At 48.0% G+C, this 15,686-nt stretch overlaps 1 protein-coding gene across 1 annotated transcript; it reads right to left on the bottom strand.

Moving 5' to 3' along the window:
- Nucleotides 1-1,578: 1,578 nt before the first annotated feature.
- On the bottom strand, nt 1,579-15,459 carry Arrdc4 (arrestin domain containing 4). Its single transcript, XM_090321454.1, has 8 exons — nt 15,010-15,459; nt 9,644-9,710; nt 9,275-9,422; nt 7,505-7,607; nt 6,460-6,716; nt 5,609-5,771; nt 4,757-4,911; nt 1,579-4,434 (listed from the first exon to the last, which is right to left on the bottom strand). The coding sequence occupies exons 1-8, from the start codon at nt 15,299-15,301 to the stop codon at nt 4,378-4,380; spliced, it is 1,242 nt and encodes a 413-aa protein (XP_090177580.1). The 5' UTR covers nt 15,302-15,459; the 3' UTR covers nt 1,579-4,377.
- Between the last annotated feature and the right edge of the window lie 227 nt (nt 15,460-15,686).

A 15,686-nucleotide genomic window follows, 5' to 3' on the forward strand; every position in this document is an offset into this window, starting at 1 on the left:
TGATACCACTTTACCTGATTTTTTCTTTCTTTCTTTCTTTTTTACTATCTTAGGGGCAGGCTTGTGAAAAAGATGGTGAAAAATAGCTTCTCTCAGCCAGTTCTTAGGGCCATCAGAACCCTTTTCTACTTTTTGTGAGGACACTTACATTTTTGGCCGAAGTAGACTCAGGTCTGGATGTACAAGGTGTAGCTAAAAGAATAAAGAAAATGGTATCTCTATGTGTGTGTGTGTGTGACAGTGTGTGTCCTTACGTGCATGTGTGTGCTTATGCATCAGTGGCACACATGCATATGTGTAAGTATGGGAGTCCACACACGTGGAGGAGACACCTATGGGTTTCTTGTTCCCTCTGGGAGATGCTACGGAGACCAGGTCTCTTCCTCTCTGAGTCATCCTGATTCCCTGAAAATTCCCTGTTTCTCTTTTAAAAACCTCTGCTGAAATACAAAATAAACTATTGGTACAAACAAAGACTTGTAGTAGATCCCAGACAGTTATATGGAGCAAATGAGGAAAAAGCTAATCACTGAAGGTAGGCTAAATGCTATTTATCTACTCTTTGTGCATGTGTGTGCATGTTTGTGTGCGTACTTTCAGAGCTCTGTGGAACCCCCTAATTATTTCAGCCTATCAAGAACTTACATGTGTGTTGAAGTGTTCAGCTACTAATTAAATGTCCTTAGGAAGCAATTTACTCAAGTCTGGTGACCTCTGGGGAGGAGCGGGTTTGAGGCAGAAACGGAAGCCAAGGTAGTGCATGCTTGAAGCAATTGAGGAAGGAGTGTTTTCATCCCTTTAGGTTGCAAGGCCGGGCCTTGAATGCGGGACCAGGGCTCTGGCTCTGCTTCTTTGGTTCCTCACTGGTGACCAGGAGTGTTTTCTTAGTTTCTTGGTGGTCTATGGCCTTGTTCTAAAATGTTAGGTCCCCAACTTGCCAGGATAAACTATAGAAGCATTAATGCAAATGTGTAAATTTGACCCGTATGTTTATTAGGAGGAGATGCATATTTCAGTTCTCTGTGGGTAACAGATATGGAAGTCAACTTTCATTATGTAACCCCATCTCATGCATTCACAAGTGGCGAAGCTAAAATGTTAAGTGTTTAGCGGAGGTTAGATTTTGCAGTCAGTGTATCTCGGAAGTTTCAGTGAGATCACTGACCCCCGTAATATCTCATTTACACAAAACACAGTTTGTGTGTTTAAGGAAAAGAAATGCCTCAAGGAAAAGAAATTACTTACATCGGCTGAGTTGCTGGCCAAGTAAACACTGAAACTCAGGAGGCTGGGTAGTCATTATTTGGAAATAAATGGAGATAGCTCTTTCACTCTCTCAATAATCAGTAAAGTTGTCCCATGACACTGACTTTTCTTCATGGAATGCTAAACACTAAACTACCTTGGGAAACTGAGTCCACTGTAAAAGCCCTATGCTCTGAGTTCTGGTGCTGTGCCTTAATCTTCTCAAGATAAAGACACATGGACTGTCTTTAAAGCACTACACATTGCTTCTTAGTCTACAGTGCTATCAATCCACCTTTCCAAGGAAGAACAAAACTCACAAAAGCAACTCACAGCATTGGTATGATTTTATTAACAAAAGGAACCCATGGGGTTCAAACAAGAATACAAAATACAATCTTTATTGTTTTCCCTGGGGGCTAAACTGTTACTTTTTTGTTAAAAAAAAGTTTTCATGGTTCTAACTTATCAAAACCCTAATCCCTTTCTACTAAGTCACTTACTGTGCAAAATAAAATTCTGCCCAGGGAAGGGAAGGAAATAGTTTTTGTGCCCAACACAACAAAACAAAACAAACTGCACACTTTCAGTGACAAACTTTTTGCATCCAAAAGAAAATTCCAAGGTCACTTTTAATTTTTTTAACCCAAACTAAAACAAGAAGAGGAATAAGCAAGCAAAACAAAAACCTAAATTTCTATCTTCATTCATAGGTTTTTCTCTGTTCCCAACATGTAGTTTTATACATTCATGAAATAACTCAATTATAAAAAGTATTCCATTTAAGATGCTTCCAATGGGACCAATACGGCCACGCCTGTTCTTTTGAAAGGCTGCAAAATTAGCTTTGCTTCAAGTCGATGGGGGATTTTGTAATTTGTCTCCCCAAGGGATCAAAGCAAGCTGAAAGCAGGACCCCATCAAACTGTGCTTTTCTACAGAGAGCTAGAGAGTTAAATGTGCTCTATTCACACACCAGTTGTGGCTTTCCCTTTGCCTTGGGTTTCCTGGAAAAAGACAGTCTTGACACAGTGCATAAATGGTAGCCCTATACGTCCATCAACGGCTGAAGGTTTTCCCTGTATTAAAAATAACTGTTTAGAAAGCACTTAAATATACATACCTGCTTAAAGACACACACACGCACACAGACACACAGACACACAGACACACAGACACACACACTCTCTCTCTCTCTCACAGAACAGAAAACCAAAGCAAGGAATGAAGTTTGAGACAATTCCAGTACCATCCTCGGCCCTGACAAGTTTGGCATTGTGATTTCTGTTTGAACATGGTGGCTTCAGAGCTGAGAATTACATTCAGAGATGAAAAGCATATGATTTACTGAATGAGTATAGAAAAGAAAAAAAAAAGATTTCCCTGATCATTGGCCAGCTGGGTTGGAGATACAAAATTGAACCATGGGAGAATTTCTTTCGAAGGGAGCGTACTGCCTGGAAGTGGGTTACTGTGCAGAGTGAGGTACAGTATTCTCTATGGGCAGCACCAGGGTTCTGGAAGAAACCGGTAGGATCTGGCTGATCCCAAAATCTCTGTCATGGGAATCTCTGATTTCCCTGCACTGCAATGTCCAGATCCAAGAAAGCAGGGGAAAGCTGGTGAGCCTGTGGTCGGTGGACAGTTAAAAGCACTGTGGAAACTTTCCAGTAGCCACACAGCCTGATGGTTTGAAGATCCTGAGGTTTGATGACAACCAAGTATTGCACCAAAACAAGAATAAAATAATAATAAATAAATCACAGCTTAAATAGAAGTCGCTAGAGGCCTGGGATAGTAATGTGCAAGTCACTAAGTGCCATGGGTCCCCTCGGTCCCCTCCCCCACCCCCTGGGGCATTAAGTTTCCAAAATGCTATTCCTATCCTTTTTTTGAGTTTTTGCATTTATTTTCAACCCCCCCCCCCAGCAATTCACTCATATTTCCATTTGATGTGATATAATGAATTTCTCACTGGGGTGTGGTTTCAGATTTAGTGATAGGCGAGAGGAATCTGCTACTGTAAATCACAGAAACCATACAAGGCTGCTCGGGCCCAGAGTTTAAAGAACACATCTGATAACCCCACTAGAGGTAGGTTAAGATTTGTGTGTGTGTGTGTGTGTGTGTGTGTGTGTGTGTGTGTGTGTGTGTGTGTGCAGTTATCCAGGCATCCTGAGGATATAACCTTTTGTTCCCTCCCAAAACAAAAACAAAAACATGTTCCCTTAGGCAAGTAAAAGATAAGGAAAATCAAGCATGTAACAGGGTAGAAATTGCTAAAGGCGATTTGAAAAATGGCAGCATTCCTCAGAACACACTTTCTTGTTATTCTTTTGTTCCTGTAAGGAGGCTTGAGCAATTTCCCTCAAGCCAAGTGCTCTACCATATGAGTTATACCTGGATTTCTGGCATTTTGGTGTATGACCAGAAATAAGAGTCTAACAGACTTTCCTACCTGGGCAGGCTTCGAACCCTGATCCTCAAAACCCAGACTCCTGAATAGCTCAGATGTGAATCACTGATGGTGTCTGGCTAAAACTCATCTTTTGGATTTCAAGTGGCAAGCATTCCAAGGAACCCTGTCTAGGTTTCTTAACACTGTTGAGCCATTTTATAAAGGACATTTCTAACCGATGCCTCCAGAGTGAGAACCATTACAGACTCATCAGGACCTCCTCGCCCGAGCTCATCAACTGCAGTAAGGACCAGGGAGGGGGCTGGGAACGCTGGGGTCTCACTCTGTATTGATGGTGGGTGGCTTTCTCATTCAGGCCTATTGGCTTCAAAGGCTTGTCCCAGCCTGTCACGCATCCTGTGGGTCTCGTCTGCCCTGAGACACCCCGGTGTCCTCTCCTTCCCGATTCCCTTCTCTCCATCAGCACAGCGCTCCTTCACCTGCTCTACCACCATCACCACTTCCAGAACCTTCTCTGACTTCACAGCCCCATCCGGGACACAGTGCAGATTTTCCTCCTGACCCACCAGAAAGTTCTCCGGCCTTCCTTCTTGGTGATCCTGTATATTCTTAGTTCGTCTCCCCTCCTTGGCCTCCCCCACGTCCAGGAGAAAAGGAGGGGCGGGGGTGGGCAGTCCTGATGGAGAATGACCACGGGGAGGTCTGCAGGAGGTCTAGAGGATGAAGGAAACAGGCTGGTTCTCCTCTGCCTCACTGGGGTGCGGATCCACCTACAAAAGAAGAAGATAAAGACTGCCTGGAGGTGACCACTGACTGCACACCTGTCATACCGGCACTCAGCAGCCTGAGCGGGAGCATGGAGAATTCACACTATCTCCCTGTACCTGGGGGAAGACAAAACACAACGAAAATCAAATGATTCCATCCTCCATTTCTTCTATGGTATCTCCAAGCTCTGAGTCTGCTGAGAACTGGCGTTTCCTAAAATCCATCAGTGTAGAAGCCAGTCTGTACACATCCTGTACCAACCACAGGCCAGACACCTTCTGGGGCACAGATGCCAGACAGTGCATGTGTGCTAGCTCCGCTTACCTCCGCATAGAGAGGTGGGGGCTGGAAGCGGAACTCTTGAATGCAGGCAAACCGAGGGCAGCAGGCTTCTCCCTGGCTGTCCGAAGGCTGCGGGTACGGAGGAGCGTGTCTGGAGAATTCCTCCTCTGATACCACATCTGCGTAATTGGGCGGGGCTGAAACAGAAATGGAGTCAGAGCTGAGCTACCTAAGCATGAAGCATGAAATCTAAACATGCTACTTTTGGACACCTGCAGCTACGTACAGGAAAGGAATGTGTACTTGCCCTTACAACATAAAGTTGGCTTCTGCTTCATTATATTCCTACTGACAGCTATTCTACTGTGTGTGTTGGCAATGGGGGTTGAACTCCAGGGAGTGAGTGCTGTCCCTAAGCTGTGTTGCTCATAGCCCTCCACCACTTGAGCCATAGCTCCACTTTCGGCTTTTTGCTTGTTAACTGCAGATGTTCGGGCTGGCTTTGAAGTCTGATCCTCAGATCTCAATTTCCTGAGTAGCTAACAGGTGTGACCCCTGCGTGCATGGCTTACAATCTATTCTGCGATGCCTGGACAATAGCTTAGACATAAGAAATGTCACGGAGAGGAGGCTCCGGAATGTTCCATACTTGTGTTTTGTCTGTTCTTCATGTACACTTTGCTCGGGAATGTGCCATCGGATGTGAGTGGCAGCTCAACTAAACCTTTAAGGTCCCTCGTGGGGACCTGTGCCGATGTTCTGACGTCTCAGTGGGTTGAGGTGCAGGAGAGCTGGTGCGGTGAAGAGGAAGAGGTTGGGGTGGGCACTGACCATGCCGCACCCCTGTCCTTAGCTAGCTGCCACGTGCTCGGCCCTGGCGGGTGGACGCCGTACCTTCAGGCTGCTCGGGCAGGGTGAGTGTCAGCCAGCTCAGGTCCATACTGAACTGGCTGGCCACGCTGGAGTTCCTGCTGCCGAAGCCGCTGTAGGGGATGGTGCCGATCACGAGAGGCAGCTCGAGCATCAGTTTCTTAGCACCAGGAATGTGAATGTAGACCTGATATGGTGACGATGGAAAAGGAGGGGAGTGGATCAGTTAACTCCCCTGGGAAATTCCTTTCTTTCTCACACACACACACACACACACACACACACACACACACACACCACACACGCGCGTCTTTCTCACCTACCATTCCCACCTCCGGCACAAATATAAATTACATTGACCACACTAAAATACAGAACATAACTAAACAAACAAGATAATCTTGTTAACAGGGATCTAACATATTTCATCACAATAATAATGCCAAAGCATCTGGGTGCTGCTAGTTCAGGACTGGACTCAATCCTAGCTGCTCAGGAGGCTGAGATCAGAGGATGGCAATTCCAAGCCAGCCCAGGGCAATAAAACCCAGGACATTCTCATCTCACATATAAACCACCAAAAAAAAAAAAACCCAAAAACTAGAGGCAGAGCTGTGGTTCAAGCGGTCAAGTGCCAGCCTTGAGTGAAAAGGCTCAGGGGCAGCGCCCAGGTGCTGCGTTCAAGCGTCAGGACTGGCACAGAATGCAAAGATCAACTGGAAAAGCGGTTTTCCTTTGATGTGACAGCTGCCCTGGAAGGCCTCCCTGTCTGTAGAGACTCTGGAGGTGACACAGGGCTGGGACCTCCCCGCAGGAGGCGTGCTCCATCTGCACCTCCACCGGGAGGGAGGGGGAGGGGGGGCAGCCGCGCTTACAGCTAAGGAGTAGTCCACGCGGATGATGCAGCAGTCCAGGATGGAGGGCGTGACGGGCGGGATCTTCAGGGTCTTCCCGTTCCACGTGTCTGTGCTCCCCGAGGCGATGTGGTTTCCTCGCACGTTGGCCACCATATGCCGCACGGTCTTGGTCTTCCCGCTGGCCAGGTACGTCTGCGTTTGGAAAATAGCTGCCTTGGGGACAATGAGGCGAGATGAGCAGTTCTCAATTTCCGCGTAGATGGGGATGGCTTCTCCTGGAGAGAGCAAGCGGAACGGACTCAGGGGAGCTTACAGGGGGAGCTCGGGGAGACAGGAGCAGGCCGCGACCCAGGACTTCCCTTCCAAACTGAGAAGTCCCGAGGGAAAACTCACACTGCAAACTTGAGGCAGATAAGGAAAGACTCCTGGCAGACTGATTTTAATGTCAAAAGACCACCAATTTTAAATGACCAGTGTGCCTATGAATGAAGTATACACGTAGGTGGTTCCAAATAATGCTAAGTATAAAAGATCCCTAATAAGCTGGGCCCAGGTGGCTCATGACTGTAATCCCAGCTGCTCAGGAGCAGTGGATGGAGTGGGTAAGTTTCACAACACTGCAGTGTAGTATTCTGCATCACATTCACTTCCAGTGAGAACTCAGGGTCAGGGGCCAACATGGACCCTTCACCACTGATGAGTCTCCTGTCAGTGTCATGGAAGTCTGCCAGTGTTCTACATTCTAGGCCCATTTACCTGTCCACCTCAAGCCAGCATGGAATCAAAATGGGCCCAAGATTAAAATGAGCTACTCCCTCACTGTGCTAGTCTGACTCTCTGTAGCTGAAGGAATAGAACCAAGGTCAGAAATACCAGGCCTCTGATTGATACTTCCTCATCTAGTTAAAAAAACATTGCTGACAATTCAACACAAGACTTTTACTACATGACGCCTTCAACTACAGTGTACTTGACATATGACAAAACCCTCCCTTTACAAGCCACTTAAAACCAGCCAATGAAATGAAGCCATGTTTCAGGTGCAGTTCCCACGGTCACTTACCATTGCAGTATCCCTTCCTTTCGATTTTGGCACTTAGCGAGACTGGACCAGAAGTGAAAAACCAACAGCCAACCATCTTCTCTTGAGTTTTCAATACGGGGGTCTTGAAAAAAATTCAAATAAAATGACCTTAATTAAACCACTCTAAAGAAATCATAGAACTTATAATTATGTGTTTTATTGATTTATTTATTTTTTTGCAAGTCCTGGGGCTTGAACTCAGGGCCTGAGCACTGTCCTTGGCTTTCTCAAGGCTAGAGCTCTACCACTTGAGCCACAGCACCATTTCTGGCTTTTTCTATGTATGTGGTACTGAGGTATTAAACCCAGGTCTTTGTGCATGCTAGGCAAGCACTCTACCAGTAGGCTAAACTCCCAGCCCCAAGCATATGTTTCTTTATAGAATAGTTTGTCTCATGTGACAGCTATCAAGGAAACTGGGTGTTTGTAATATGCAGTGCTAAATGCATTTCTTAGGAATCAGTTGAAATGGCATGATCCCACTCTTCCTGAAGTTATTGTAGGAAATGATACACGTTGTCTAAAATATGTAAAGGCTTTGGTTTTATCTACAAATGAGATAGAATATTAAGACTTTATGTATAGATTAGATGAAAGGAGAAATGAAATAAAATCACAAATCAGAATGTTGTATTTGTCTTGCCATTTATTATGTGGACTAAGCAAACAACCTTTCTTCTCATTTCTTCCAGAAGCATAATTAGGAAGAAAATTATACATTTTCCGTAACAATCATGAAGACTTTTACACATGTCAAACTCTTAAATTTTCAAAAGGGGACTCTGAGAGGGTGAACTAATTTTTCCTCTTCTTCTTTCTTATTGCATGATAAAATGAAAATTAAACAACTTTTCACAGACAGCATTTTCCTTGTCTTTAAAACACCAGACAAGAAACATCATCCCTGTCACAGCAGTATCATTAGAAAGCTGAAATCATCTCAATGTTTTCTCTGAAGTTAAAAAAAACCAACAACAACAATAAAACAAAACAACAAACCCTGATTTATTCATATTTAAATGAAGAATTATTAGGACCTAGCAACTAAGTACAGAGAAAGTACAAGGTCTAATTTTCTATTAGACCTTGATAAAAGAATCCAACTCATTAGCCCCCCACCCCGTGCCCATTCTGAGGTTATACACAGGCTGATCTTTCACACTGGCCTAGTGCATCACGGGGGATTATTACATGTTCAGTGCTTCTGTTGGGCTCAGTCTGTCACCAGGCAATGCTAACAGCGCAGTTCTGGGCTTCTTGGCCACAGCTGCGCACACTGTGTGTTAGAAAATGACACGCGCACTGGAGAGACAAGGTATGTAATTGCCTGGACTTCAATAGGAGGCGACGCCATTCATTTTTTTCTGAAATTATGGTTCCTCAAACCAGCTATTACTGAGGCGTTGAGAGCATCACAGGCCTGTGGGCGTGGAAAGGACTCGTGGTGGGTACACTACTGTTTTTATGCCTTATTAATGCAGTTCAAGCCTGTTTGGGCAAACGAAATCCTTGAACAGCAGAGACACAATCAATAGTGTTAATATTCACACACATGCACGCAATTTGTAATTTGCTCAACCTGGACGTATATAGAGAATAGCTGTTTGAGTTACAGGATTCTTTTACTTATTTATTTTTTTTAGGCCACCAGAAAGTGATAAGGACAGATGGACCACAAAATTGCTCCTCAGAGATGACCAACTATCTGAATGAGGGAAAGAAGAAGGGAGGAAGGAGGGAAGAACTTACCAACAGAGCTGGCGTGTTGACGTTCACATGACTGACGACGTGGAGCTCACGCCTCACGCTCTGGTCTGGCACGGTGAGTCGCTCCAAGACTGCAGTGACACAGTACTGAATGCTTCCATACTTCCCGGTAAACGATGTGACCAACGATCTGGAAGAAATCACAGACATCCATTTGAGGAGTTCACTTTCCAGTCTTCCCGATGCCAGGGAAGGCTACTTCCAAGAGTCTGTTTAGTCCGAGAAGCACGAGAGTAAGGGGGGAGTAGGGAGGGAGGGAGGGCTTCACGTTGAGCCATCAGACTTCTGGGTCAGATGACCCAGGATGCGTGCACATGGGGAGATGGAAGGACACGGTTCTACACCACTTACTCAGATGGAAGCTGAAAGCGAAATGGAAATTCGTGTTTCCCAGGCTGTATTAAAATGATGCCTTCACCTATAAAAAGAGACAAATTTTATTTTATTTAATTAATCTTTTTTTCTAAACTAAGGTTTAGTATTTCATCAAGGGTCTGGGCAACTTGAAGTGTATGTGGAAAAGGTGATTAGCTGTTTATAATCTGAACATTCATAAACACTTAGAGAATTAGTTCTGAATCTGTTTTTCAAAGTAACACAGATATGCATAGATGCATGCATCCAGAGAAGTGTGCACTATGTATCTGTCCATTGTCAAAGGGCTAATTACACAAGTAATTACTGCAAATCATAGCTACTCAGTAGACACGAGCAGACCCCGTGAACAGATCACATATGTCTGTCTGTCTATATATCTACTCACGTACACAGATGTTATGCTATTCTACACTACATGAAATAGTAATTGGACCTAAAACGAATTAGCAAAGCTTAATTTTGGATACACCACCATGCATTTTTTTGTTGCTGTTGTGGGGCTTGAACTCGGGGTGTGGGCACTGTCCTAGAGCTCAAGGCTAGTGCTGTATCACTTTGAGTCACAGCACCACTTATGGTTTGCTGGTGGTTCACTGGAGCCAAGCTTCACTCGGAGGACTTGTCTGTCCAGGTCAGCTCCAAACCACGATCCTCAGATCTCAGGCTCCTGAAGGGCCAGAATTACAGGCGTGAGCCACAGGCTCATGGCGCCTGGCTCATCACTGGGTATTCTATGGGCAGAGATTTATGAATATTGCTGTCATTGTAAGTAGAGTCTGCAAGACCAGATATCCAAAACAAGATGAGAGGTAGGCATCTACCTTGTCACTCACCAGAAAACAGAGTTTCGGGCTTCTCGGGGAAAAGGTGGGCTTTCTCTCTCTGCTTGCACACTGACTGAGGGAGCTAAGAACCCAGGATGTGAGAACAATGGGTCCCACTGGAGCCCTCTGCTGTCTGCACACACACAGCCTGCTCTATTCTGATCTGGAAGATTCTATGGCTTCTAGAGCCGGGAAGGGGGTTCAGCAGTGAGACATGTAGAGGAACACGCTCAGATGGAAGACCAAATGTCCTCCCTGCGGGTGGGGTCACTAAGAAGAAAGGACAAGACAGCCAGCAAGCTTTGAGATCTGCTTTGGTCACCTGACACTAACACCAATGAAGATTTTTTTTTTTCTCCTGTACTCATTCATGGCAAGGTTTCCTCGGGGGGTAAAAAATCACCGGTGACGTGGGATTTAGTTTGCTAGTGACGTATGGCCCACACCTGACATTTCCTCCCTGTCTTTTTTATAAGACAGGAGCACACTGCTGCCCCATGGAATCTTCTAGGTCTCTCTGCCATTACCAGCGTGCAAAGCAGAAGGTAACCCAAGTCTATTTGTGTGGGAACATGTCACACTTGAGTGACCGAAGACCACGTGAGCGATATGCAGCCACAGGGACAGGTCAGATGGGGCGATTGGGAGAAGGGACGAGGACCTGTGTGCACAGAGGCGGCTCTCCTAGGCCTCAGCCCCCCCCACCCCCGTCCCACTTCCTGCTTTCTATTGCTTTAGTGAACACAAGGCTGGAGGCACCTCCCCACCCCCCCCCCACTTCATGGGGAGGTTATCTATTCTGACTGTTAATCACCCGGTTACAGAGCATGAGGAAGTACTTAGCAACGTTTGAATTTGTGGCTTTTATCCCGGTTCAAAAAAAGTTTCATATCAGGGTTTGCTGAGTAAGTTGTGCGGTGCTAGAATCTGCAGTGCCAGAATCTGCAGTGCCCACCATGGTGTAACGAGCATGGGCCCAGCTCCTTGAGGACCTGAGAAGTGGAAAGGAGATGGGAGGAGCAGGGAATCCCAAGAGGGAAACAGCATAATGTGAGGACACACAGCAGGGGAACAGACAGCAGAACTGCCCCGACAGGGGAGGGGGTAAGAAGAAGAAATGAGGATCTGTGTGTGTGGAGAAACCACTCAACTTCCTAACTACATCACTCAACACCAGGCTAATACAATATGATTATACTGCTAGAAAACAAATCTTTCTTTTTCCCTTTAAAATGATTAGTATTTGTTTTGTACCCTCACTGGGGCTCGAATTCAGGGTCTAGGGGCTGTGCCTTCAGCTTTTTCTCAAGGCTGGTGTTCTGACGCTTAGCCCACACCTCCGCTGTCAGCTTTTTGTCGGCTAGCTGGATGTTAAGAGTCTGGGATTTGTCTGCCTGGATTGGCTTGGGGCTGTGATCCTCAGATCTCAGCCTCCTGAGCGGCTGGGATTTCAGGTGGAGCCCCTGGTGCCCAGCGCCTTTTGTTGTTTTAATGAAAAATGCTCATCAGCTGAACTCCATGCTTTCTACAGAGGCTGTCCTCAGCATCACTGCCTCTGAGAGGACCAAGGTGGGAAGGGGAGCTAGTCTACCTGCTATCTGAGAGCCAAAGCTCCTAATCAACGGCTTCATGATCTGGAGATGTAGAAGGCAGAAGTTCCTGGAGTGTAAGGGACTTGCACAAGGTCACACTGCTGCAGGCGCTGATAAACTAGATGGCATTTCTAGTTTTGTCTTCTTGTCTTTCCCAATTCCCCATTAAAAACCACAGAGCTCAGACACAACAACAGCAAGGACTTGGATGAGATGAATAATTCAAGGAATTATCTAAGGGGGACTTTTTTTTTTTGAAAACAGATCCTAGGATCATAATTTCTAGAAACTGAATGCATGTGTGTGTGTGTGTGTGTGTGTGTGTGTGCACATATATATACACCAGTCCTGGGACTGGACCTTGGGGCCTAGAGCTGTCTGTGAGCTTATCTGCTCAAGGCTAGAACTCTATCACTTGAAGCACAACGTTACTTCCAGCTTTTTAGTAGTTAATTTGAGATAAGACTCATATGTACTTTCCTGTCTGGCTGGGCTTTAAACCACAACCCTCATATCTCAGCTTCCCGAGTAGCCAGGATTATAGATATTAGTCACCAGCACCTGGCTTTAGAAATCTGAATTATAAAACATTTTTTTCTAGTAATTGAAAGACAGTGAAGTTTTGTAATTAAAGGACCTTGAAAAACTAAGCCTATGTCATACTGCTAACTTCTTACAAGTTGTAGGGATGAGGGGTGGCTGTCTGTCCCTGAGCTAACAGAGAAACAGAGACCCTGACTTAAGTAAAATAGAACCATAACTAATACTTATCACGATCTATTCTACACCAAACAGATTTTCAGATTGTCTAGGTTTAAACACTCCATTCTATCCCAATGAAAACACAAACAACTCAACACAAGATCTGACTTGCGTTCAGATGTGTTTGCCCAGATTGTACCAAAGCAATTTTAATCATAGGTTCAACTGCATTTAATTTTATGCTTATTGACTTAGAGTTATGGGGTCAGGGAGTCTAAAGCCTTGGACATAAACCAATTCACTGCTCTGGAATGACCCTCTTCTCTAATCAGCCATCTTAAATGCCACCGTGGCTGTGACCAGGGTGGGAAGGCCAGTGGGGGGGGGTCTGAAAACCACAAAGACGATCAGGGTCGAAAGGCAGGTAAGAACCTCACCTATCACCTATCCTGAAGTCAAAACATAGCCTGGGATCCAAGGGGGGGAGTTTCCTACCATCACTATGGCTTTGAGACCACGCAGACGACATACATACTTTAAGGACTTCACCCTGAATTAAGACAAGGATATATTTCTATTTTATATAAAACAGCACAGGCAAGGCCTACAGAGACACTGCACTCTCTACTCTTCCAAGGATTGCATTTGATAGCCAAAAGCTCAAGGTGTTAGAAAGGTATGAGTTTGAAGAGCTCCCTCTAAAAAAAATAATTCAAAAGCCACTCACAGTTGTTAGTATTGACACGATTAAAGGAATTCTTGTGCCTAGAACGAATGGGACACTGGCACTGACCATTCTAGAAAGGCCTACATGGCATTTGAACTTGACAAGGGAGGAAATGAGGGGACACCCAGGTGCCAGTGTCTTCAAAAGGCTTTTTTTGGGGGGGGGGAGGCGGAAAATGTAGAGGCCAAAGGAAGAGGTGCAAAAGGATAAATAACAGGAGGGAGACACAGACTAGGTAGCTCCAGAGAGGGGGGGGAGGAGAGGAGAGAATGGAAGCCAAGTGTGATGGCCTTTTCTAGAAATACTTCCTTTCCATGACCACAGCACTCATTTCCCTCCCCGCGCCCCCAAACCTGAGTTGCCGCTAACTCATCATTAACTCAGAAAGCCTCTGTGGATTATGGGATGGGGAGGGAGGCTGGGATCCTGGCGGTGTCTAACTACTGGTTACCATGGCAACCGCCCCTTTCCCTTTCTGGGTTCCCTAGACCTCAGGAACCAACCCAGGTTAGCAAAGCCTGCCTCCACCTTTCCATTATCTTCAAGTGGGAGTTTTGTCACTGCGACCCTGGGGAGGAGAGGAGAGGGGGGGCTGGGAAGCTGCACCTCCCCAGGTCCACCTGAGGCCCCCCAAGACCCCAAGGGGGGTCACACCTTCAGATCTCACCTCCCCAGGCCCACCTGAGACCCCCAACACTCCAAGGGGGGTCACACCTCCAGATCACACCTCCCCAGGTCCCCCTGAGACCCCCCCAAGATCCCAAAGGGGGTCACACCTTCAGATCTCACCTCCCCAGGCCCACCTGAGACCCCCAACACTCCAAGGGGGGGGTCACACCTCCAGATCGCACCTCCTCAGGCTCCCCTGAGACCCTGGATCAAGACCCCAAGGGGGGGTCACACCTCCAGATCGCACCTCCCCAGGTCCACCTGAGACCCCCAAGACACCAAGGATGGATCACACCTCCAGATCGCACCTCCCCAGGTCCATCTGAGGCCCTCCAAGACCCCAGGGGGGGGTCACATCTCCAGATCGCACCTCCCCAGGTCCACCTGAGACCCCCAACACTCCAAGGGGGGGTCACATCTCCAGATCGCACCTCCCCAGGCCCACCTGAGACCCCCAAGACACCAAGGATGGATCACACCTTCAGATCGCACCTCTCCAGTCCCCCCGAGACCCCCAAGACCCCAAGGGGGGGTCACACCTCCAGATCGCACCTCCCCAGGTCCATCTGAGACCCCCAAGACCCCAGGGGGGGCGTCTCACCTTCAGATCGTACCTCTCCAGTCCCCCCCCCGAGACCCCCAAGACCCCAAGGGGGGGTCACACCTCCAGATCGCACCTCCCCAGGTCCATCTGAGATCCCCAAGACCCCAGGGGGGCGTCTCACCTCCCGAGGCCTCCCGGGCCGGCCTGCCAGCGCGGGCATCCCTCCTCCGCCCCCCCCCCCGCCCCCGCTCCCGGGCCCCGAGGAGACCGCGCAGGCTCACCCGCCGGGGGCTCGCGCAGGCTCAGGCGCACGTCCAGGTACTCCACCTCCGAGGCGGCGGCCGGGATTGCGCCGACGGCCGAGCCCGGACCCCAGGCGGCGGTGGCTCGGCCGCGGGCCTCCAGGCGCAGCGCGCGGACGGCCACCGGCTCCTCCGCCTCCAGCAGCACGAGCCCGGCCACCGTCTCGCCGCCGGCGTAGCAGCCCTTGCGCTCGTCCTCGAACACAAGACCCAGGCTCTTCACGCGGCCCTCGAGACCCGCGGCCGCCGTGGACCCCGCCTCGCCGCCCATCCCGCCGCCGGGGGCCGGGGAAGGAATCCCGGAGCCCGGGTCGTGAACGCCGCGGCGCCGCTGTCACGGGCGCCGAGGGCCACCGCGGCCACGGTGTGACCGGTGAAACACCAGTGCGGCCGCGGAGCCTGTCGCTTTAACAAACCTGACTGGGAAGGGAAGCCGGGCCGGGAAAGCCCACCTCCGGCGCATGCCTATTGGTCAACGCTGAGAGTTGCTGCGTGCTGATTGGTGGAAAATAACCACTGAGTCAATTTATTGGTGGAATTGCGCACGGGCCGGGAGCAGGAGGACAGAGCGTGATCAGCAGGGCCTGACCAATCAGAAGCTGCGGGAATGCACGTGCACACGCGGCTGATTGGCCAGGGCAAGGCACCGTCCGCGG

The sequence above is a fragment of the Megascapheus bottae genome, chromosome 30 (assembly GCF_031878675.1).
Source record: "Megascapheus bottae isolate mThoBot1 chromosome 30, mThoBot2.hap1, whole genome shotgun sequence".
Taxonomy (NCBI): domain Eukaryota; kingdom Metazoa; phylum Chordata; class Mammalia; order Rodentia; family Geomyidae; genus Megascapheus; species Megascapheus bottae.

Excerpts from the sequence above, each read along its gene's own strand:
- Arrdc4 (XM_090321454.1), bottom strand. The coding sequence starts at position 15,301 with ATGGGCGGCGAGGCGGGGTCCACGGCGGCCGCGGGTCTCGAGGGCCGC. Across the intron at positions 5,772-6,459 it reads GCGTGGACTACTCCTTAGCT|GTCTACATTCACATTCCTGG; the intron begins GTAAGCGCGGCT and ends TCACCATATCAG. Across the intron at positions 4,435-4,756 it reads CCCCACCTCTCTATGCGGAG|GTGGATCCGCACCCCAGTGA; the intron begins GTAAGCGGAGCT and ends CTTCTTTTGTAG.